Here is a 25,178-nt window from a genome sequence, read left to right on the forward strand (position 1 = left end):
CCCGTGACCTTTGGTGCCCTTGTGAGCCAGAGTAGACAAGGGGTCATCGCAAAACAGCCACGCTCAAGTTTCCCCCACACTTCATTTGTCATAAAAATTTATATTCCCCAGCTTCTCCAGCACACTTACTGCCAAACCTCAAGCCACCGTCCGGGACCCAAGGTCTGTGTCCAGCAGAACATCTGGAGGAGCTGCAGACTATTGCCAGGGCTGCCCCGATAAGGGCCTGCTGCCCCCCGCCCCCAGGTCCGGGTTCAAATACCAATGTATGCACCTGCTGCCCACCCCAGGTCCCCTGGGCCTTCTGCCCCCCCAGGTCCTGCTGCCCCCCCCAGGTCCCCCGGGCCCAGCTGGGTGGCCCAGGGCGCAGGGCCCGTGACAGGAACAGGGCCTGCGGGCGCCGTCAGGGAGGCCGGCTTCGGCTCCGGGAGGGTGGTCGGGGACCGCCGGCGACAGGAGGGCGGCCCGCAGGCACAGGCGGGGACGGCACCTTAGGGTCACCCTGGGGAGTCCGAGCGCTGCTCGGCACGCAGTTTGCAGCTCCCAAAAACATGTCAGGGAGTCCCGTGATCTGACCTTGATTTTAGGAAGGTAATTAGGGGCCGTGACATGAAGGATGGGCTTGAGGAGGGGGAGACAAGGATCTCAGAGAAGAGGGGCAGGGCCTGCTCCCACTCCAAGGGCCTGGGCCTCGGCCACTCGGCCCGCACCGCCTTATTGGGGTCACCAACGACCCGGACAATAGTGGCTTCTCAGTCCTCACTTCCTCTCGATGCCCTTTTTTGCGCAGGGCCCCCAAGACCCTGGGCTCCCTTGGTTTTCTCCCCATCGTGCGGGGAGGCCATCCTCAGTGTCCGTTTGCTGCTCTCCGCCCTTCTCCCCCAGCTCCTAAAGACGGAGCTCCCGGGCCTCAATCCTTGCTCCTCTTCCCGACTCAGCCTTTCGGTGATTACGTGCAGCCTCATGACTTTGAGAGCATTTTCCATCGGCCTAGGAATAGCCCAGGTGTCCGTCTGTGGGAGAGCAGGTGCATACATTGGTATTTGAACCCGGGGCACTGTTCGCAGCCAGTGAGGCACAGGGACCTGCGGCAGTATGAGCGAATCTTAGCAGAGGAGAATAAAAAGCAGATATAGGAAGGTAAAGGTGTAACCTGCAAGCACCCACATAAAGGAGTGACCCCAGATACAGGGGTGCGGGGGTGGCTCAGTCAGTTTAAGCACCTGCCGTCAGCTCGGCTCAGGGCCTGGCCCCACATCAGGCCCCCTGCTCGGCGGGGAGTCTGCTTCCCCTTCTCCCTCTGCCCCTCCCCACTGCTCTGCTTGCCCTCTCTGTCTCTAACAAATAAATAAAATCACTTTAAATTTTTTTTTAAAAAGTGAATGCAGAGGAGATAAACGGAAACAAAAGGTTTAGATTTGGATATATTAGAGGAGCATCAGTAAACCAGTTACCTAAACCACAAAGAAAAACAAAATCAGAAGGAGGAAAAGAAGAATGGGGGGGGAGTCATGAATAAATTAAAGAATGTAAGCATTTGTCCTAATTACGTATTATATCATTATTAGCACGGAGATATAATTTAGGAAAGAAAATTGGAGTATTGCCAAGTGTTATTTGTCTTTTTAAGAAGGAAATTTGAGTCTCCAGTCTGTGCGTTTCCTGAACGCCCGCCCGGATGTGCCCCACATGGTGCCGCCTGCTTCCCCCTAAAAGCCTACCTCCCCTCCGAGCTTTGCAGATAGTCCCAAGGTGCCCTACCTCCCCTGACCATTTGCGTCTCCCTCTATCTCTCATTAACTATCAGCGCCGGGCCTACACCAGATGCTCAACTGTTTATTGAATACTTTGAACTTTAACTGTAATTGGTTTTCTCTCCTTAAGATTCAAAAATATGTTTAAGAATGTGTATATGGAGAGAGGCGCCTGGGAGGCTCAGTCAGTTAAGTGTCTGCCTTCAGCTCGGGTCGTGGTCCCGGGGTCCTGGGATGGAGCCCCGCGTCGGGATCCCTGCTCTGTGGGGAGCCTGCTTCCCTCTCTCCCTCTGCCTGGTGCTCCCTCTGCTTGTGTGCTCTCTCTCTCTCTCTGTCAAATAATTAATTAATTAATTAAATGAATAAATAAGTAAAATATTTCAAATAAATAAATATAATCTTAAAAATAAAATTTAAATTTAAAATTTAAATAAAATAAATGAAATCTTTAAAAAAAGAATGCATATAATATATATATGTATTATATATATATTAAGCATCCCAAATCATTCCAAGGTTTATTCGTCACTAAAGCAACTGTTGGAGCATGTGATATGTGGATGTCACAGGGCTCGGTGAGTAAAGGTCTCCTAAGTTTAGCCAACCTACTCATCCCCCTTTCTCTAGTCTTTCTAGCACTTACCCCTTGCCCTGCATCCCGTCCCCATCCCATGTCAACCATACCCCTCCCTCCCTTTCAGCTACCACTGCCTTCCACAATGTCAGACTCCAAGGGGGAGTCGGAGCAGGATAGTTCTGACAAGTGAAAGTAGAAAGGGGGACAGAGTCCAAGGCACATAGTAGGTTTTTAATGAGTATCTGCTGGGTGAGTGAATGAAGGAGTCACGTGCAGCTAGACTTCTAGAATGAGTCACTTGGAAGACGGGAGGAGGATCGGAGGAGGATAGAAGGATGCGCTGGGAGAGGTGGGAAGCTGCTCAAGACAACATAAACGCTTCTCCGAGAGTGAGTAGAAAAAGAGAACATCTCCCCCAAGTAAGGAAGGGCTAGAGAGGGGACGGTCATGGGAATTGACACCGTTGAGGAGAATTTTCTCCCCGCTGTGTAGCCTGCATTTCAGTAGGTCAGAGTGTGACCACGCTTCTTTATTTATTCAGTTCACTGACCTGCTGTGTAGCTCATCCTGTACCCAATTAGATGGCATGAAAAGTACGAAGGTGGTGGGCAGGGCAGGGCATACAGGTGGTGGATCAGGGCTACCCCCACCTCCTTGCTCCACCCACCTCAGAAGTTACGTTATCCGGCCCTTCCTGGCCGCACTCGACTCCATGGGCAGCTCTGGTGAGGCTAGTCCATGGCGTGAAAGGTAGAATCAGCTCCACGCCCACGTCCACTGCCGTGTCACTGATACAACTGCAAACACACTAGAAATGAATCTTCCCCTGCCTGTCAGGACCCATCTATTCTAATTCTCCACCCTGATCTTGGAGAACTACAAAAAGGACCAATTACCCTCTGAGTTAGTCAGAGCCTCATTTGTACTCAATGAGGAATCACACACACAGGCACACAACTCCTCAAACAGCACAACGGGTGCTGACTATTAACCTAGATCAATAGTCTCAACAGAAAAGGTCAAAGGTCCAATGGGCTCTGGGAACCCCAGACCACATTACTCTCCACCTTGGCCAACTTGACAGACAAGCTCAAATTGCTCAGGCTGTTCCCTTGCAGTGCATTAGCAAACAACTTCAAGAGCTTGAAACTAATGGTCCTTTCCTCTACATTGAATACTAAAAAAAAAAAAAAAAAAAAGTAAATAATAACGAGAAGACGACAAAGGAGAATAAAAGATTTTCATTGCTGACTAACGTTTCATGCGGGAAAACACGCGATTTTGCAGATTGCTTCTATAGGCTCCGTTTTATAAGAAGAGAGATTTGTGGGGGACTCTGCTGGATGGCCTGTGAGGGTCTGTCTGCCGGAGGGAGAGCATGCTCGAGGGTGTGGCAAAGCATCCCAGCCCTGAGTTTTGGGGGGACTCTTGCTCCTGAGCAGGCCCAGAAGGTCCCCCAGAGGCTTTTACACATACAAATAGCTCAGAAACTCCTAGACGTGTCTCCTCTAGCTGCAGTAATACATTTCCCTAACCTTAGTGCCTTACAACACAAGTTGACTATCTCTCAGCTCGCAGGCTGGAAGCCCAACACCGACTTCACTGGGCTGACATGGAGATGTGGGCAGGGCCGCATTTGCCTGTGGCAATCCCTGTCCTTGCCTCTCCCGGCTCCTAGAGCCACGGCTTTCCTTGATGCCTCCAGCTTCAGAGACAGCCGTGCTGCGCGCTTGCTCTCCTTCCTTGGTCCTGTCTCTCTGAGTCTCTGCTTTGGCCTCCCATCTTTACTTCTAAAAACCCTTCTAATCACAATGGGCCCACTTAAATGGTCCCAGATACTCTCCCTCAGCTGATTAGCAACCTTAATTCCACTGCAATCTTCCCTTCCCTTTGCCATGTAACATATTTATGTATTGCAGTGATTAGGACGCAGACACTTTTGGGGAAGCCTTACTCTATCACACTTTCCTATTACTCCCAAGGCAATTGGAGGACCAGGGCCAGTCTCTCTTTCCAAGCCTTCCTTTGATGCCTAGTTCCACCTCATTCCACTTGTCTAAAAAGTTTTGGAAGGAGGTCTGGACCCAAAACTCTCCCAGACGGGGTCCTAGACCCTTTTAAATGAGCATCGGGCAAGACTAAGTTTTTATTTTTATTTATTTTAATTTTATTTTTTTAATGATTTATTTTTATTTATTCATGATAGACACAGAAAGAGAGAGAGGCAGAGACACAGGCAGAGGGAGAAGCAGGCTCCATGCCGGGAGCCCAATGCAGGACTCGATCCCAGGACTCCAGGATGGTGCCTTGGGCCAAAGGCAGGCGCCCAACCGCTGAGCCACCCAGGGATCCCCAAGACTAAGTTTTTAGGGAGACTACATAAGCCTCAAAAGAAACCCAACTGCTGACAAGTGAGAATTTCAGTAAATAAATATATAGCCCTCAAACCAGGTAATTCCATTTTAAACCACTAAATGCCAATAGATGCATACACAACACAATGTAGCGTGAGTTCTGAAAATTTGGATAGGTTGATAGACTTTTGAAATCGTTTTTAAGGGTAGTTTATTTTCTTCTTCCTTAGCACGGAAGCATAAAAAATAAATAAGTAAACGGAAGGACAATAAATCTAATATCAAAGTGACTAGAGAGTTAAGGCCCCGTCTTGATTTGTATGCTGACGTTCTGGAATATAGAGGCCTGAAGGTCAGACAATCTGGGTAATCCTTGTATTAGGAATGCCCTCGAGTTAACAGGGAGAAAGAACCTTCTCTATTGTGTGTGTGTGTTTTTTTTTGAACCTTCTCTATTCTATACAGAAAGGCAGCTCTAAAGTTACAGTCCTTCAAAATTTTCTTTTTTTTAATGTTCTCAGCTTATGCTTTTATTTCTAATGTATTTTTTTATTTTTTAAAGATTTTATATATTTATTCATGAGAGACCCAGAGAGAGAGGCAGAGACCCAGGCAGAGGAAGAAGGAGGCTCCCTGTGGGGAGCCAGAGGCGGGACTCGATCCCAGGACCCCGGGGTCACGTCCTGGGCCAGAGGCAGACGCTCAACCACTGGGCCAGGCAGCCTCCCCAGTCCTTCAAAAATTTCATCCAAAAAAAGCTTTGCAAGATCTGAAGAAAGTCGTATCCCAAACTCCAGGCCACACACTGTACACGCACATACGCAATATTCATCCATATGAGGAATGGAAGTAAATGTGCACAGCACCTCCCAGTACTTTCCTACTGTTTCTAAGTACAGACAGGTAAATTCAAACTCTTCTCCGTGCGACAATGACCTGAAAGAAAAGTAAGAGAAGCCCAGACGTACCTTAGCAGAGAACCTCCAGGAGCCAGGCCCTTCACCCGCCTTATTTTATTAGATGCTAAGACCACCTGCAGGAGGTGGGGACCGGGTCTGGAGCTAAGAGACTCCCTGAAACATCACATCTAATGAATTGCTGATAAGGTTGAGACCTGAACCCTGCAAAGTCGGCCTCAAAAGAGCGCTCGTCACTTCTGGTGAGATTTCCATCGCGGGCAAGGAGCACCTGTGGGAAGTCGAACCCGAATAGCGGGTGTAGACGTGTCGGCGGGTGTATGCCCGGCCTCCCGGGCCTCAGGTGCTGCTGGGCGGCGGGCATCTCCCGCGGGATGATGCTGGTGGGGTGAGGGCGGGCATCCATGGGTGGGCACCCACGGCGGGGGGGACTTGGTGGCTTCCCCATGCAAAGCCCTGGACTGGGGCGATGTGCTGGGACGCCTGGTGGTGGGGTTGGGGTCAGGGTTGGGGTTAGGGTTTGGCCTCCCAAGGGTTAGTGTTAGGGGTTAGTGGTAAGGGTTACAGGTTGGGGGTTGGGGTTGGGGTTCAGGTTAGAGGTTGGGGTTAGGGTTACAGGTTTAGGGTTTGGCCTCCCAAGGGTATTAGGGGTTAGTGGTAAGGGTTAGAGGTGAGGGGTTGGGGTTGGGGTTAGAGGTTGGGGTTAGGGTTACAGGTTAGGAGTTACGGTTACAGGTTAGTGTTTAGTCTCCCAAGGGTTAGTGTTAGGGGTTCGTTGGTAAGGGTTAGAGGTTACAGGTTGGGGTTGGGGTTAGGGTTACGGGTTAGGAGTTAGGGTTAGGGTTAGGGTTTGGTCTCCCAGTGGTTAGTGTTAGGGGTTAGTGGTAAGGGTTAGAGGTTAGGAGTTGGGGTTGGAGTTTGGTCTTTCGAGGGTTAGGGGTTAGGGTTTCGACTCCCAAGGTTCATCTGCGCCCCCAGTGACTTGTCTGCTACGCCGCCTGCAGACTTGCCTCCCTGCTCCCTCCACTTGGAGCAGAATGCCAGCTCCGCAAGGCCAAGGCCGATGGTCCTGCTCTCTCCCGGGAACTTAGGACATTACATAGTAGCACCTCCCTAAACGTTGGGTGAGTCAATGAAATAGAATCGGAAGGAGTTTCCACAGGAAACAGTGACTTTTTTTTTTTTCAAAATCACATTTTTATTTTAGAATAATTTTACATTTACAAGAGTTGCAGAGCTAATACAGACTTCCCATAGGCTTTTCACCCAGTTTCCCCTAATGTTAACACCTGGAGTGGCCTATTTAAGTTAATTTTGTTCCTTTGACACAGCTGCTTCTGCAAAGGCCACTAATTTTCCTAAGGCCACAAATTCTTTAACTTTTGCTTATATTATTTGTAATGATCATTTGAAGAAGCCCTCTTTTTCCATAAATACAGTGTTACATTTGACATCATGCTCCCTTGCAAGAAGTATCAATAATCATAAAACATGTTAAGAAAATAACTGTGCTCATTTGAAGTTTAATAAATTTGTAATATAAAAAAAAAGATTAGTCATATACCATGATATCACACGGACTCCCAAGTGAAGATGTGTAAAAAGTGCTCTGAGCTCTTAATAGATACTATATAAAATACGAGGCAAGTGTGATATATCGAAATTCAGGCATTGGAAGGAAGGTCCTCTTCATTTAATCTGTAACGAGGACTCAATTGTTAATTCTACAGGTCCTAATAATAATAATAATAATAATTAAATAAATATTCCTTTCTTTGTATTTTATGGGTTTTCAAACTGCTATTAAAGACGGTTGGTCAGCTGACTCTGCATCGTTTGGCATTTTACTGCTCATGCTCTGCGAACACGGGCAGCCTAAGAAGACGCAGATGGGCCTACGGAACACAGACCCTGGCAACATGTGGTACGCATTTAATTCTAACAAAGTGTGTTTCTTAACCTCTGGGTGTCGCTCCACCATTCCTTTATAAGGCTACTCGTTTCCAAGAAAGATCCCGTTTCCAGACCCAGGACAACAGGTCCCACATGTGTCGCATGGCCATTCAGTTGCACATAAAGTGTCTAAATGCCTTTAAGCAAGTGCAGTTAGCGCATGCTTCGTGGCACCATCATGGGGGGCTGGGAACCGTCTCCCCCTCGATGGTCAGCCCCTTGAGGGCAAGGGTCATGCTTGACATTTCACCATGTTAGCTGCACAGAGCAGAGTAACAGGACTGTCATGCGCATGGCACCATGCACCCTATACATTGCTCTGACGGGGACGCCCCCAACTACATTGTGACCTTTGCCACCTCGTCCACGTGAGGCTGGCAGAGGCTAAGCACTTAGCCAGGATCACAAACTAACAGGTGATGTTTTCCTCTGGCCCACAACAGAAAAGTGCTCATTCCTTGTATTGCACTGCTTTATTTTCTTCTTCTAAGGCTTTATTACAAGAATCGATGCCTATTGATCTTCCTATTAAGATAAATGTCCCATATTGCTTCATATATACATGTGCGAGGGCTTTACAAATACTAACTCATCTAATCCTCCTAATATCCCGGCGAAATAGGTGCTGTTTTTATCCCTAGTTTACAGATGAGGAAACTGAAGAGCTTAATTCATCCAAACTCGCAAAACTGGTAAACGGTGGCAGTGAGGTTTGAATCCAGAAAGTCTGGCTATGGAGTCTGTGCCTTTAACTTGTTCTGCTCTCTTCTGCTTGAATAAGAATCTACAAAGATCCTTGCTCAGGACATGTGAGTGGTTGTTTAACAAGGCGGGGAAATGTGTTTACTCCTCCCTGTGTGATTTATTTGATTATATTCTAAAACCTTTCTTCATGCCAATAGAGCTCCATGTAAGTACTATACTAAATTTTCCCGTACTGAAGGCATATGCGATGGTTACCTTGACTGACACATAAAATACCCAAAACAAAATACCCCAAGACTTGAGGATTTTTTGTTCTATGAATTAGAGACATGAAAGGATCGCCTGGGCATCAGAAGTTTTATAAGCTCACATCTGTAAGTCTTTCTTGGAAATTTCCATATTTCTCATACAGGAATGTTCCCTGTCTGAAATATTTCAGTGTTCACTCTATATCTGAGTTTGAAAATTACCTAATCCTTTTTAATTTCTAATTCTCCACTACTTTTTCTCCACACATAGGACAAGCACTTGCTTTCAATATGATGTTTAACACTTTTTATGTTTTTATTTCAGTCAGCTTGAAAACATGCTAGTATACATGCAAACATATTGTAAAGGTTTAAAATTCGGGGTGTGTATACATATATCAACAGGAGTTATGAATTATGTATATTCTGAGCCTATATAAATTAGATTTTGAAGAACAAGCATCAGAGTACTCAGGCAGGTCATAATAAGAGATTCCATCTGAAATGTAGAAACTACCTTGAATAAATTATCCGTAAGTTAACACTCTCATTACAATGACGTATTTATTATTTCTGGGTTTGTGATGCTCCTTTAATGCACTCTGACTAACTGTTCTGATGGCACCATAAGAAACCATTTCAGACTCCCCCCCCATTGAAATTTAGCATACTTTATTTACATTTGAACTAAAATAATTTAAAATAATGTGACATTAAACACAATCACCCACTTCCCAATGTGGAATACCATTTTCTTCTGCCCAGAAACATTTAATTAAAGCAGGATACAACTTTAGTAATTCTTTTCACAGAATGACTCTAGAATTAATAGTCCCTTGTAAGACTGTTTAAAAATTGGGAGACTGACAATGAAAACAATCTTAAATGCTTTGTTTATGTGATGAAAAGGAGTGATCCCTTAATTCCCTCACACACATTAAACTGATTTCACAGAGTTTCTGTGCTGGTGTTTAACATAGTCAAGTGCTTGAGGTTACGTAGAATAAACAATCTTGAGATCTTATTGCAAATGTTTGCAATTTATGATGTAAACTGATTTGTGAAAAAAAAAAATAATAACAGGATCCATGTCACCGAAGCCAAAAAGACATTTTTCAGAAATCAAAATAGATCCGAAATCTGAGCACTGTGTTATACTAAAGTATTACCATCTGAGGAGCTACAAAGTTCTAGGTTGGGGGGGGCGGGGACAACACTCAGAATAGAGGCTTATCAGTTGGCTCCAAGCAGAGGCCTCAGTCCTCCAGACCCTTGGGTCCCCCAGGCCCTTGGATCCCCCAGGATCCCCCTTGGATCTCCCAGGCCCTCAGGTCCCCCAGGATCCCCCTTGGACCCCCCAGGCCCTTGGATCCCCCAGGCCTTGGGATCCCCCAGGATCCCCCAGGCCCTCGGATCCCCCAGGATCCCCCTCAGATCCTGCAGGCCCTTGGATCCCCCAGGATCCCCCTTGGATCCCCCAGGCCCTCGGGTCCCCCAGGATCCCCCTCGGGTCCCCCAGGCCCTCGGATCCCCCACGATCCCCCAGGCCCTGGGATCGCCCCAGGATCCCCCTGGGACCCCCCAGGATCCCGCAGGCCCTCCGGTGGCACCAGGTCCTTCGCCGGCTGGTGCCCGGTGGCCTCTTCTAAGGGGAAGGTTCTGCCCTGGGGAGCCCCGGGGATGGAGGGAGCCGCGGGTCTCTGTCTCTGTCTCGTTGGTCACTGAGTTCCTAGCGCAGCGACGCGCCCGTCGGGCCTCGCGTGGGTTCCAAGCGCGGACTTCGGTGGGCGCCCCGGAGCGGCCGCGGGGGCACGACGGCGGGGGGGGGCCGCGGGGCGGCGGGGCCCGGACCTCCGCGTGTTGGCCCCAGGGTCCCCGCGGCCCCCCCGGCCCCGCCCCCGCCCCCGCCCCCCGCGCGGCCCCGGGGAGCGTCCCGGCCCCCCAGGCCCACCGAGGCCGCGCGCCCCGCCCCGCCCCGCCCCGCCCCCGCCCCCGCCCCCGCGCGTCCGGACCTCGGGCTTCGCGCGCTGAGCCGCGGGGACGGGAGGGGACAGCGGGGACCCTGGGGACAGGAGGGGACAGGCGGGGACAGAGGGGGACCCCGGGGACAGCGGGGACCCCGGCGCACTCCCAGGCCCAGGCCCCGCGGCCTCCGACCCCTCCGACCCCTCCGACCCCTCCAGGCCCCGAGGCTGCAGGGCACCGCGGCCGGGCAGGTGTCCGTACGGGGACCGGGACGGCGACAGCCCCGCGCCCTGTCGCCCGGGAGCCTCGCGGGCCGAGGCCGAGAAGCTGGAGAGCCCCCGGGTCTCCCAGGGCGCAGCTCACCCGAGCACCTGCAAGGGCCTGGGCCGGGGCGGGGGGGGGGTCCGGTGTGCGCCCGCGCCCGAGGGTCCCGGGATGCTCGCGACACCCGGGTCTCCGTGGAGGGTCCCCCGGCCGGGCCCGGCGCGTCTCCACGGTCTCCACCCCCCTAAACGGGCAGCGCCTTCGGGGTTTGCAGTGAGATTTCCCCGGGCGAAGGGGGCAGGGGAGGGCGACCCCGGGGTCCCACACTCGGCCCCTGCTTTTCTGGTTTTCCCTAAATTTAACCGACGAACATCTCTGTGGGCCCAAGGGCTAAAGCGGAGCGGGAGGAGGGGGACCCGCCCTGCCTTTTACTCTCCCCCAAACCTTCATCACTCCCTTGGGGGGGGGGGGGTCGACCTGGGGCGCAGGGTCCCTTAGGCCACAATTAACCTACGGAGATCTGGCACCGTGTGATCCCATTTCCCTTTCCCCCCAGACTGTTCCCCGGAAAACTGCGACGGTGAAATGAGGTGGGGAGTCTATTCTGTATTATTTTACATATTATCTGTTCCCTTATTGATTTGGTGTAAAATCAATCCGGCGTCTATGCTGGGTGGGTAAATAAAGGGGGTGGGGGTTGAGCTCCAAGCGGCGGGGAGCCCCGCGGCCTGCACTCACCGCCCTTAAGAGCTGCAGCGAGCAGCAGAGGCCGGCGCTTTCCTGAGCTGATGTACTAGAGAGATACGTACACATTAATCAAAAAGGAAGAAGGAAAGACTATCCCGGATAGTTTAATAGGAACAGGAACAAAGATGACGCGAACCCCATCAAATGAAACAATACTATTTTCATTCAATTGATCGCAAAGTGTCTTCAATTAATAACTTGGCACTTATTTAAAAGGTTTAACAGAGGTGAAATCGAAACATTTTGTACCAACAACACATCATGAAATAACAGCATCTTCTTCTGTTTAAAATAACTTAATACACTAGAAAAAATATGGCAAATATAAATAACTTTGTTTTCATGGAGAACAAATAGTTACAAAGCTCAACCGCATACCAAAGTTCAGTCAAAAGAGCTTTTCCTCTTTTTTGTAAATTAGAAAACAAAACAAAACAAAACAAACAAAAAAACAAGACTAAGGCGGCTTTCTAGTGATTGGGATACAGATTGCTTAGTCCAGGGTACCCCAGTTTAAATAGTTACATGAATTGAAACAAAAAAAAATTACTTGAATATACACCTTTGTGAGATAAAATGCAAATGTTGAAAGTCAACCATCAGTTCACACATCATAGCCAAAATAAACTTTGTTCGTGTGTATCAACATATTTTACACAAACCTACTGCCTGTATGGAGTTGGGTATTATTTAAGGTGAGTGTGACAGGATAGAGAGGGGGAAGTAAAGCAAGGTTCCCAAACGAGACGTCAGGAAATCAGCAGGAGGGAATACAAGAAAGGAGGGAGGAGAGGGGACTGACACTGATTGAGCGCCTACTGTGTGCCAGGAGCCTTGGAGGCGCTGTACCTTTATTATTTCATTTGGTCTTCGTTTCTTTTTCCTTTCCCCCACATTTTCTGCCCACCTCCGTCTTCTTGGGACAGAGTGTAAATTTTTTCCCCTTCCGACCTTTTTCTTTTGTCCGACAGGATCAAAGACGGGGCGAAAAAATTATAGATTTGACATATATCAATTTCCAGATGCTTTCGGTATTGTTTTTCGTACTGAAGATGAAAATGGAGTAAGTGCACGTGAGCAAAGCAGGGAGCAGAGGGACGGACGCCATCAGTGGAATACAAGGAACATGCAAAACCGGAGCTACGGTCAGCAGTCTGGACAGTGCTGCTGTCGTAATTTCTCAGAGAAATCATTGTCTGCGGCAACATTTTTTGTGTTAATATCATTTTTCTCCTCTCCTCGTTTTGATACTGTCTTTCCCTCTTCTTACTCTTCCATCCGTGGTGGTTTTTTTTTTTTTTTTTTAACTCAAAGCATCTGATTCAACGTAAAAGGAGGCCCGCCTCTCTTATCAAATTTCTTGTATTAAAGTGAACTTCGCAGAAAAAGGTCAGTTTCAAAACCTGTGAACTTCCCAGCTGCGCACTTTTAAAATCTTAATTCTTTAAATAAGTATACCTCTTCCTTCTGTTTTGCCCTTTTTTTTGGGGGGAGCCCATTAAAAAAAAAAAAAAGAAAAACAACAACAAACCATACCATACACTTTAAGTTGGTAACTCCCCTCTCCCCCTCCCACCCCCTTCCATTCTCTCCATTCTCTCAAGATTCTCGTCCGGGTTATTATTTTTTTTTTCCATATTTTCAAACGTATAAAATACTTTTTTTTTAAATCTGTTTTTTTTTGTTTTGTTTTTGCTCCTTGGTTCTTCCTCCGATTTCGACTTCTGCCAAATAGCAATAAGTTCCCTTTCTCTCTCTCTCTCTCTCTCTTTTTTTCTTTCTTGTTCATCTTTGCTACTTTTTTTTTTTTTTTTTTTTTTGCTTATTTTTTATTAACAGGATTTTTTTGTTTCTCCGCGAGTCCGTGGTGGCAGCTGTGCGGTGGCCCGGCGCCCGGGCTCTCTGCAGGCCGCCCCCGCGCCCCGGGGCAGGTGCGCGCTCGCCCCGGGGCAGGTGCGGCCGCAGCCGGAGCAGGCGCCGGGGGCCCGAGGGGCGCCGAGGTCGAGGCCGGGGCGGGCGCGGGGCGCAGGGCGCGGGGCGGAGGGCGCAGGGCGGAGGGCGCAGGGCGCAGGGAGGGCGCGGGCCGGGCGAGCAGCGGGCGCGGAGGGGGCGCGGGGCGGACGCGGGCGTCACAGGCCCAGGGCGGCGGCGTGCTTTTTGGCTTTCAGTCTGAGATCGGCGATGCTCGAGTTCTTGCTGGTGGTCTTGGCGGCGGCGGCGGCGGCCACCACGGAGGCGGCGGAGGCCGAGTCGGCGGCCAGGGTGGCCAGCGGCAGTCCGAAGGGCGGCGCCGGGAACATCATGTAGGGCGCGTGCGCGGCCAGGTGCGGGTGCAGGTGGTGGTGCGCGTGCGCCACGGCGCTGTCCAGCTGCAGCTGCGCCTGAACCTGAAAGGACAAGGGCGTCACGTTGCAATGACTATCCTAGGGTGACAACAGAATAGAAACAGAGCATTAACGGCGTCCAGCTCGGCGAGGCGGGGGGCTGGGGCTGGGGACTGCAAAGGGGAGTCTGCTCGACCCCCCGAGTCTGTGGCTGAATCTGGGGCGCCCCGGGGACACTCGGGAGCGCCAGAGGCTCTGCGACCCGATCAGCAGGAATGTGCCCCCCCTCCCCCGGGGGTCGGGCCCAACAACCCCGCAGGGTGGGAAAGCGTCACCCTCCTCGGAATTACAAAGCTAATCTGGAAAGGCTCTCTGGAGGCGGAGGCCGAGGCCGAGGCCGGTGCGCACCTCTTACCCAGCATAAAGCACTGAAGCACTAACAAGCAACCTGTGAAACTTTTCCTCCACACTTGGGGGAAAGTACTGCACCTTCATCACAACTGGCATAATTGTCGGCACTTGTAAACTTTACTGTTGTAGCAACTGGCCTCGTTATAAAGCAGATGTTAAAATGCAGATTCCGGTTCCCGGAGGTCTGCACTGGGACCTCAGGTTCTGCATTTCTAAGAGTCTCCCAGTGGTGGCTGCTGCTGCTGCTGCTGCTGCAAGGCCTGCAGATCACTTTCTGAGTACGGAGGGGCTCCTTTCAAGATCCCACTCTGTCTCTGCAATCATGCTCTCTTGCTTCAAAAGCCTAGCATAGGGATGCTAGCTAGAGTCATGTGGTGCCAAGAGAGCTAAGATCTCCCCAACAGTAACCATCAATACATGGGTACAGCCAGGTGCCTCCCCAGTCCAGGGTGCTGCCAACTGAGAGCTAATTCGTGACTTCACAGCCCTACCAAGCAGGGGTCCCGGCTGAGGATGGGGAAGGTCAGGCGCTGGTTGGGCAAAGATTGCGCCCTTAGGCTTGAAGAGCAGGGGCGTTTTGAGCACTGGGATTTCCCAGGATTAAATCATTGCTGCAGGCTGTCCTTTTAAAATGTAGTCTTAAAGGTTTCTTTATGCCAAAGAAAGGGATTGCAGAGGCAGGGCATCCCTGGGAAGACCAAGGCTTCCCTCTCTACTAGAGATGAAGCTTTGTTTGCAGAGACAGCTTTAAAAAAATCAAGTCTGAGTTGAAGTACCTTTATTTATTTACTTTTCTTCTGCCAGAGACATTTAATGTGACTAAGAGGTAAGGAATACCTAGAAAAATATTTAGAAAGTTGCCTTAGAAAACACCTTAGGACTAACCTCTCTGTATTGGATCTGACAAAATCTTAATCAAAAGGCTTTTCCTTTCCCTCCCCAAGAGCAATCTTTAGTGCATTTTTAAAGGACCAGTTGCTGGCCTCCGGCCTCTGCACGTTTCCCAGGAGGACAGAAAGGACTAGGCATGTAGGCCCTTGACATTTTATAGGTTTTCAAAGGGGAGTAGGTTCACTGCATCACCTCAAAATTATTCTTTAACCGCATGGGCACCAACATTGGGGCTCAGAGAGAGGGTATATTCAACAATTCAATCAAACATCGAGGTCTTTTTACAAGTACAAACTGGTTGAAATTGGGCTATACTTGCCTGTTGAAATGGCATCCTTAAAGCACCTACGTTGACATAGGGTGCAACTCTACAAGCTTCAAACTGGCTGGCAGCCCCTATGAGAACACCTGTAAAAAAAGGGGGGGGGGAACAAAACACAATAATGTTAGGTTAATATTTCCAGCGTGGCTTTTCAGGGTTCTAAATGATACCAAGATAAAACTAATTCATTTGAATCGGACTATTATGGACTATGCCATAATTAAAATAAACGCAATTTACTCCCAAACTTTTGGACTCTCATTAACTGCCTCAGAGCAGATTTTAAATAGAGACCATCCTTATCTCTCAGAGTTTCTTTTCGACTTTGTATAACAATGTTACCCAATTCTCTTTTTGCTTAGAATATCAGATGTTCTTTGAGAAACATACCTTTATGGAGTTGATTTTCTTGTTTTCTACATTTAGCTCGTCGATTTTGAAACCAAACCTACAAATTGGAAAAAAAAAAAAAACCCTAGCTGTTATGAACTCAAACATTTTCTTTTAATTACCAGACTACAATGAAAAAACATTAGTGTTTTAGGCAAAGATTGAGAGACACAGCACGCAATTTTTGAATTTGAAAAAATCACTCTCAATTTCCAAAGTGAAATAATGCAAACGAATGACAAAAATAGGTTTCACAGAGTTTTGCAAGATAAATTGTTTCTTGATAAATTACTATTAGTCCTGGTTTCATCTTTCTACATTATGGAGTCCCCAAGGCCTAAAACTCTCCCTGATACCTGATACCAAAGTGATAATGGGTTTAGATGTTTGCCCAGTAAGACCTGAGAAGAATGTGCTCATTAATAGCCTGTAATATTAATTAGCTTCATCTTCAAGAAAAACCAAACACCAAAGCAAATAGTGACTCTGTTTTTTTTTTGGGGGGGGGGCGGGAGATAAGAGTGGGGGAAGAGGTAATTAGTGCCATAAAAGCCTCACTACAAAGAAGTTTAGAATTTCTCTGTTCCTCTGTGCAGCAGAGTATAACACAGTAGCAGAATAATTGTGCCATTATCATGATAATCTAACTTGCTTCTATAGAAAAAAATCCACTGCTTACAGTTAGGGTAGTAGAAAATAACCCTAAAATTTAAATAAAAGTATGAAAAAATAAAGACCAGCAACAAAGTTCACTTCTTATGAGAAAAAAACAAAAAACAAAAAACAAACCCCACCAATATTCTGTGAAAAGGGGAAGGTATGAATCAAGTAACTCCTGGATAATGTCTTTTCCCAGATATTACCTTCTTAAATAAACTTGCCAACTTTTAGAGGCAGTATGACAGATTTTTAAAAAATTCATGTAAAGCTTGCTTTTACGCTCCAATCATACAGCATTATGTTCCAATAACACAGCATATTGACTGATTCACAAATTAAGGTCTGAAAAAAACTATAAAAGAAAAATACTGCTTCAGAGCTTTTCCTTGTTTTTGAAAGCAAGTGTCATAGTCCATGTAAATCTTCAAAAATTCCCCTGCCATTTAGTGTAATAGAAGGGTAGATTTCATGCCAGGGTGGCATCCTTTGTGTAACTCACATGGCCTGAGGCTTCTTGCCTCTTTTTTCCCCTAGAAGAGTTGGAACTGAGATACTAATGCTCATAACTGTAATAATTATCATCATGTCTTTAAGGGGTTGCTGAGCCTCTAGAGATTTCAGTACACACAGCAAAGCAGGAGAGGCTTAAAAAGGAAGAGCGGAGCCTTCTATTGATGGCTGTGATGACCAAGGCAGCCTATTATTACTTTTCCCCTTCAACGTGACTGCTCTGTTTTTGTCCTGATCCTATTACAAGATGCGGGGAAGCCCCATAAGAATTGCATAGTTTGCTGCAGATGGTGGTCTCTGCGCCCAGAGACCCCGGGAGTATCTGTTACAGTGATACTTTGTAACAGCTGCAGATGTTCAGGCCTAAAACTGCTCCATGTGTTCAAACAAATAATGACCATCATTTTCTCCTATTTTATTATTTGGGCGGAAATACAGTCTGAAACATTTAAATGTTTTCTTCAGAAAACTAGAAGGATATGTATGCACGTATGTATATAATTTTCTACCTTGAATGCTCCCAAAGCCTATTGCTGTGATTTCTACCCCCACAATCAGTAAAAAAAGAAAACAAACCCCAAAACAACAACAACAACAACAAAAAAAAAACCCCTGCTCCAATCCTAAGTTCATCACGTATGGCACTTGTTGGGTGTTGGACTTTGGGAATGTCAATCTTAAGATATGTGAGTTGTTTTAAAATCAAGTTTCTGTAGGTTCAGGTTTGCTGCCTCGGTTACGGGTACGTGAGGGAACAAAGAGTGACCAAAATGCATTTATTTCTCTACTGTTTTACACACAGTTTGAGATCGACTGCTAACGGCAAACTGTAAATTTCCACACTTAACAGTTGCTAATTTTCTTTATAGTCTGTACATCTATAAACCTAATTGGCATATCCGCTTGGCAACCCTAGACCCCGGAGCAGGCCCTCAAGGAAAACCAACTCAGGCGAACAAAATATTCGTTGTAACTTTTAAGGCATCCAGAAGATAAAACGTTTTCTGTGGGATTTTTTTTTTAAGGCTTATAAAAGTAGGCCCATTAGGATTAAACCACATTAAAGGCATCGTAAGGCGAGGGGGGGGGTGTGGTTTATAGAAACTCTGGGAGCAAGCCCAGCACAGCTTTCTTCTGCTGGGAACATATGTTGGGATAGGGTGGGGGGTAGGCTACGAGACCAAGATTTACTTTGCAAAATAAGACCTCTAGTAAGAACATCCCTTCCCTTCTCACCTCACTCCAGACGCCTGCGCCCGGGCCCTGGGTGTGTGTCTCCCAGCCTGGCTGCCTCTCTAACCCCACGCGTGCCCCTCCTCCACCCCCGGGCCCTGCCGTGACCTCCTCGCAGCTGGATACCTGCACGCGGGCCTCGGACAGCCCCAGCCGCTGGCTCAGTTCCTCGCGCATGAAAGCGTCCGGGTAGTGGGTCTCATCAAAAAGCCTCTCCAGTTCGTTGAGTTGTTCCAGAGTGAAATTGGTCCGACTTCGCCTCTGCTTGATTTTGGTCTGGCCTTCGTCCTCCATCCCTTTCGCATCCTCCTTGCGCTCCTTCAGCTCCGGGGACACTGGAGGGGGCACCACGCATAGAGAGCCACGCGTGTGGCCACGTGCGCGCACACACACACACACACACACACACACACACACACACACGGACAAAAACAACACAGCAAAGCCTGTTACCAGATTTGTCTCCAAAAAAAAAAAAAAAAAAAAGGATGGAGGATCCTGCCCCCTCCCGGAGTTCCCGTCCAGTCCGGCGCCCTGCCCCGGGGAAGAGCATCCCGGGGATGCCCGGCCGCCCGCTCCGCACCTGCAGCCCCGCTCCCCGCGCTCCCCGCTGCCCCCCTCGGGCCCACGCAGCCCCCGGCCCCGGCGCAGGGCGCGGCCAGGCGGTGCCCGGGGCCCTGGGCAGGCTGGGGGGCGCCCCGCCGTCCCTCTCCAACTCGCGTCTCTAATTTAGGGACGCCTGGGCCCCAGGGGCGCGGCTGCAGAGCGCGCCCCGGTGCCGAGCGGCGCAGGGGCCGAGCCCGCGGAAGGCCCGCGCCAGGCCCCGCGCCCGAGCCGAGGCGCCCACGCCACGCCGGCGGCCGGAGGGCGAGCGCGGAGCAGCGGCGTCGGGAGGCGCGCGCGGCCGGCGGCCTCCGGGCTCCCCCGCTCCCGCCCCATCGGAAAGGCAGCAAGCCTCGACCCTAAATGCTCGAACCCACGGAGATCAACAGGTTCAAGCGGAACACTGGTGATCCTTGGTTTCTATTGGTTGCTCTAAGCCTTTTCATGCATCCAGCAGCTCGGTTGTTTAATAAAATATGCATTTTTTTTTCCTGCTCTGGGTTTGCAGCATCCGTAGCTACTTTACTGTCCTTCCTCCTCCTCCTCCCTTGAAAAGCAGGAGCTCTGCGACTGTGAGCGTACAGAGTCACCCGAGGGATGTAGGGGGGCCATACAGAGATGGATAGATAGATACAGGCCAAGGGGCAGTGGTCAGGGGAGCCCGCATCAGCATAAGCTGCCCTCTGGAACATTCATCCTTTGCGCCTGAGTCGGAGCCTTGGGTTTTTAAGGTGCCAAAGCTGAGTTTGGATAGTCGAAGCTGTTTGCGGTTCTTCCTAGCCCAGGATCCCGATCAGCATGAGTGTTAAGGATCATTTCTGGAAGAGCCGGCCTGCAGAGAAATGGATACTTGTCCTGAGCTTGGAAATCGGCAATCCCAGGACTGCGTCTGCTCGGGCTCAGACCTTCACCGCCACGCGGTGGGCTGGTGCGCCCAAGGCCTGGAGCTGTGCACTCAGGCCGGGAGGCCGCACTGGGCTGCCTGACAGCTGGGCCATCATTTTCCAAATTTAGGAGGAGGGACCTGCTGCCTGGTCTGGGGGGGGGGGGTGTGTGTGTGTAAAAAAGAGTCTCCAGATTCCAGCCCAGTCTAGCATTCTAGCTCCGGTGATCTTAAGTCTTGCCCGCATTTCTTGTACTCAGAGTTCGTTTTCCCGCACATTTGTCCTTCCACCGGGGAGGAGACAACATAGCAAACATCAGGAGCCAAGTTCACAAAATATCTCCACTGATACGGTAATGAAATTTAAACATGAAAACACACCCTTCGGATTCTACCAAAGAGATGAGAAGGCTTTGTCTATTTCTTGTCATCCACAGTGGATGCCTCTCAAACTTTTGGAGCTTCAAAGAGAAGGATGTCCGCATCTCCACTTGATTAACAGACTTAATACAATCTCTATTTCGCCCCCAAATTTCCATTTATTGGCCTAAACAGGAACAGACCGTGTTATAAACAACTTAATTGCCCGCTTAAATATGTGATTCTACGCATGTCACATATTTTCCTAATTGGAAAAATATGGCAGCACACCAGTTACTGCAGGCACCAAGTGCCAAATTAATTTTATTGTTGAACTCTTCCGAATCGGTACAGGACGCTGCGCTGTTTAGATAAAGGCCATTTCCTAACACTTTGCTGGCAGCAAAGGATGCCTCACCGCCCCCTCCCCCTTCACCCCCCACCAAAATAATAATAATAATAATAATAATGAATCGAAAACAGCAAAAAAAAAAAAAAAAAGAGTGAGTAGTCAATGATTCGAACCAGAGATAGAATCGTGCAAATATCGAAAAAGCAACCAAAAATAAATAAATAAATGAAAGGAGCGTAACGCGCCTCGCGAAGGGAAACAGCCTCGCCTGCCTCGGCCTGGCGCAAAGAGAAGGAGAAGTTTCCACCTCCAAGGTGCGGGCGCCGGGGATTCGGGGAGTTGTTGCGGATGTGGCGGCGGCCGCGACCCGGGCGCAGGGGTGAAGGGGGCCCCGCGCTCCCGCTCCTCCGCGTCTCAGGCCTAGGCGAGGGGCGCCCCCGCCGCTGCCCCCGCCGCTGCCCCCGCCGCCCGCGCGGGGCCGGCCTGGCCCGGGAGCCCGAGTCGGGGCGCAGCGCCCCCGCGGCCCCGCGCGCCCCCGCCCGCCCCGCGCGCCCTCCCCGCGCCCTCGGGCCGCGCTCCCCGGGGTGGGGTGGGTGGGGGCGGGGGCGGGGGCGGGTGGGGGTCGGGGCGGCGGGCAGGGGCGCAGGCCGTTACCCTCCGTGAGCCGCGGGCTGCCCGGCTCCCGGCTCCTCTCGGCGGCGCCCATGTCCAGCTCCCGGACGGGAGAGCGCCCTCCTCCAGCGCCGCCGCCCGCTCCTCCTCCTCCCGCGCCTCCTCCGCCTCCTCCGCCTCCGCCTCCGCCTCCTCCGCCGCCGCCTCCGCCGGCCGCCCGGACTGCGGGGCTGCTGCGCTCGTCGCGGCCCGGCTCGGCGCAGCCCGTCGGCTCCTTGGCCCCGCGCAGCGGCCCGCTCTCCAGCACCTCCCGGTACGTGATCGCCTCCTTCTTCTCCTTCACTTTCTGGTCGAACGACTTGGAGACGAACGCCGTGAGCTCCTCCATCGCCGCGGCCGCCGGCCCGCCCCGCTCGCAGCCTCTCCCAGCCGAGCCCCGCTCGTTTTTTTCCTTCTTCTTTTTTTACTGCTCCAGCCCCCCCAATAATAACACATCAATGGGGCAGGGGGTGGGGGAGGAGCCGGCGGAGGAGGAGGAGGAGGAGGAGGAGGAGGAGGAGGAGGGGGAGGAGGAGGAAGGAGAAGAAGAAAAAGAAGAGAAGCGAGAAGAAAGAGGAGGAGAAGTAGGAGGAAAAGAAGTAGGAGGAGGAGGAGGAGGAGGAGGAGGAGGAGGAGGAAGAGGGAAGGGGCGGGCGCCGCCGGAGGGAAATGGGAACTGATGCTCCCCCGCCGGAGCGCGCTTGTTGGATGTGAAGATCTTGGACAATTCTTCCTGCCGAGAGTTCAGCTCCGACAGCGACGCCGCGCTTCAAGTCTCACTATTTATACTTGGCAAAGGCGGCCCCTTGTTCTGAGCCGATCACCTCCCCTCCGCGACTCGGAGGGAGCCCCTGCCCGGGAGGCGCCGCACCAGTACCTGCGGGTGGGGGAGGGGAGGGGAGGGGAGGGGGGAGGGGGAGGAGGGAGGGGAGAGGGGGAGAGGGCCGGGCCGGTCCCGGGCCGCCCGGGTCGTCGGGGAGCCTGGGCCGCCTGCGCTCCGGGCCACTAATCCGGCGTGGACGAGAATCCCTAATTAATTTAATTAGGCGCGGATTTTGCGTCGGTGTCACGATTCAATTAAACACCCGGGAGCGGGACCTGCCCCGCCGGGGCGTGGCCTGCAGGACGCGGAGCAGCGCGCGGCGGCGGGGCCCGGGCGGGCGCCCCGACCGCGACCGCGACCCCGACCGCGACCCCGCGGCCCGGCCCAGCCCGCGGCCCAGCCCGGCCCGGCCCGGCCCGGCCCGGCCCCGCACCTGCGCTCGCAAGCCCGCCCCGAGCCGCGGTCCTCTCCGGCTTCCCAGGCCCGCGGCGGCTCCGAGCCGAGCCCGAGCTGCGCCCCCCGGGGAGGTCGAGCCGCCCCACGCCTCGCGCCCCGGACCCCAAGTCCCCGCCTCCGCCGCCGGCCGAGCCACCTCCCGGGCTGCTGCCCCCCGACCGGCTCCATCCTGCAGCGCTCCCCGAGTGCCCGGGCCAGGACGCTTCGACTTCGCGCCCTCCCCGAGGCCCCGGGATCCCGACCCCCTTTCCCTTGCAGTTCCCTGCGCGCGGACCCCTCCCGCGGCTAACGACGGGAGCCCCTCTTTAGCATCCTCGGAACATTCTAGTTGATTTCCTAATCTTGAAACGCAAGTGATGATCCCTCTTTGAGTTTGGAAAAAAAAAAATTCGTCTTAAGTTTATGCCCCATCTCATTTTACTTATCAACTGGACTGTTCAACAAGAGGGTCACCGGGAGAAAGGTTTCTCTCTCTCTCTCTGTGTGTGTGTGTGTCAAAAACACAATTTAAAATTCTATTCCTGGACTATTTTCATCGAAACAGTTTGTTGTATGGAAGGAGCATCTATATTACTGAGTCATTTGTGCAGGACGAAGCTGGCTGTGGGCAGTGTGGCCGTCCATACGTATCTCACACGAGAATATTTACATAGGGAAGTTATAATTCCTTGAGTCTGTAAACAAATATATCTGAATCTTCACGTTGGTTTGGGGGACATTTTCAAGTAGTGTCAAGATTAATGCAGGTTTTCCTCTGATGTTGAAGGCAACTTGTTCATCTTCTTGGACCGGATTCGCTCAGTGAAAATAAAAGCAATTACAGAACTTTGATAGGTATATGGTCTGCCCCTCCATTAAGGCGTGAACACAAAGTTAACAGATAATTTGAGAACTATCATCAAAGCAACTTGAATCATTTGTAAAAAAGGGAAAACAATTATAACTTAATATATTACTGGTTCTACAATAAATACAGAGGCTATACGTATCTTTATCATACTCTCCTACTCTTCAGGTTAAAATGTTCACATTTAGTGAATTTAAGGAAAATGAAAGTCATACATTTTAGAAATGTAACTTTGCCCTTTTTTTCTTTTAAATTCTGAAGCTATCTTCTGTTCTTCTTGGAACATTTTTTTTTTTTTTTGCTGTTTTTGGAGAAATAATTAAGATCTTTCCACTAGCAACAGCTTTTAGGTATTAATGAATTACACGACTGCTTGCTTCTGTTTGATCACACCACAGAAGAGACTCAAATACGTTTTTCAAGTTATATGAATTTAGAAACATGATCTTACACTTGGTTTTGGTTAACTACTGTAACCACTTCAATTCTGATATTATCAGAGGGGAGTAGCCATACAACTTTAATCCTTTATGAAAATCCATTTTTAAGGTTATTTAGCAGAATGACCAGTAATGGGGTCAACTAAATGGATGTGGTGCTCAAAGAGCTCAGAAACTGAGGTGTTAAATACATATTCACAAACAGCTCCAACATACCCACTGTTAGAAGTCTGGCGAGGGATCAGGAGACTCACTAGCTACTTTTTTAAATTCCATCTACTGAGGTGGAGGGAAAGATGACCACTTTAATCAGGGAAGGCTCAGACACAATTGTCCTGTAATTCACACCAAATAGATTTTCCCATAGATTTTCCTGGCACATTGGCTTTTTGTATATATTTAGCAATAGTGGTGTTGATATCCTCTGGGGCTGTGAGAAATCTGCAGTGTCTCACCATAGATTCCCACTGGCCTAAGGGAAGTTTAGTTAAAAAAAAAATAAACAGCAAGGTCTTAATATAACAATAAATGCTCATAAAGTTGTGATGATGCTGTTTCATTATAGAAAAAAAATATTTTCTGGAGACACGATATTTCCAAATGTAGTTTTGGTAAAAACAAAACAAAAAAAACAAAAACAAAAAAAAAACAACATTGAATAAAGTTCAGTTGACAGCCTGCCTACAGATACACGGGTTCCAATAAAACTCAGGACCCCAAGGGGCGCCCCAGCTCTTGGATTATTTAAAACAAACATGTTGTGTAGTAGTTATTTAACACTGGTTGTTTTAAGATACAGTCATTTATAGGAAATGTATTGGTGGAGGTGGTTTTCGGCCTCTCAGCCCGTCCGCGGGGGACTGCAGCGCGGCATCCGTCAGTGGCTGTGAGTCGGTCCCCACCCGCGACCCGAACCCAGGCCAAGGGTGGGTTCACCTGCTCTCCGTGCCTTACACATAAATGATGTAAATAGGAGCCACAGGAAATGCCGAATCGCTGTAATTCCTATTGCTCTAAATAACAACCCAAACCCTCTACCGTTTAATTTCTCCTCCAGGACAAACCCCGTTTCCCAGCCTCCGGCCCGCCTCCTCCCAGTGCTGCACCAACCCCTTAACTTTAATGGGAGAAACTAATTTGCGCCCAACCAGGGCACGCCCCCCACCTTCAGGGGCGGTAGAGACACCGCTTCTAATGCATTTTTTATTTATTTATTTATTTTTTTGCAAATGAATCATTGCACTTTGATCCCACACGACTCTACAGACGCTCCCGGGACTTACTCTCGTTGGCCCGGGTTCCCCCTCCCGCTCCCCCGGGAGCCAATTTTGCTACGCGTGGGGTCTCAGACGTAACTTCCTACGGTGCACATTTGTTTGCTGGTTATCTAAGATGATAACGACGGTGCCTCGGGCCGTGACACTCTAAGGTCTCCGCCTTTATTGCTCTTCGGGAACCAGAAACCCAAAGACGCGGGCGCGCACACGCAGCACCAAACAACAACAACAGCAAATTGGCGGCGCGGCCATCGACGCCCT

The 25,178-nt window shown here is 50.1% G+C and overlaps 1 protein-coding gene across 1 annotated transcript; it reads right to left on the bottom strand.

Moving 5' to 3' along the window:
• Window positions 1-13,613: 13,613 nt before the first annotated feature.
• Window positions 13,614-21,628, bottom strand: SHOX2 (short stature homeobox 2). Its single transcript, XM_038570201.1, has 5 exons — window positions 21,078-21,628; window positions 18,352-18,560; window positions 15,823-15,880; window positions 15,430-15,518; window positions 13,614-13,871 (listed from the first exon to the last, which is right to left on the bottom strand). Exons 1-5 carry the CDS (start codon window positions 21,421-21,423, stop codon window positions 13,614-13,616), a joined length of 960 nt encoding a protein of 319 aa, XP_038426129.1. The 5' UTR covers window positions 21,424-21,628.
• Window positions 21,629-25,178: the final 3,550 nt, after the last annotated feature.

Source organism: Canis lupus, chromosome 23, assembly GCF_011100685.1.
Source record: "Canis lupus familiaris isolate Mischka breed German Shepherd chromosome 23, alternate assembly UU_Cfam_GSD_1.0, whole genome shotgun sequence".
In the NCBI taxonomy this organism is placed as follows: domain Eukaryota; kingdom Metazoa; phylum Chordata; class Mammalia; order Carnivora; family Canidae; genus Canis; species Canis lupus.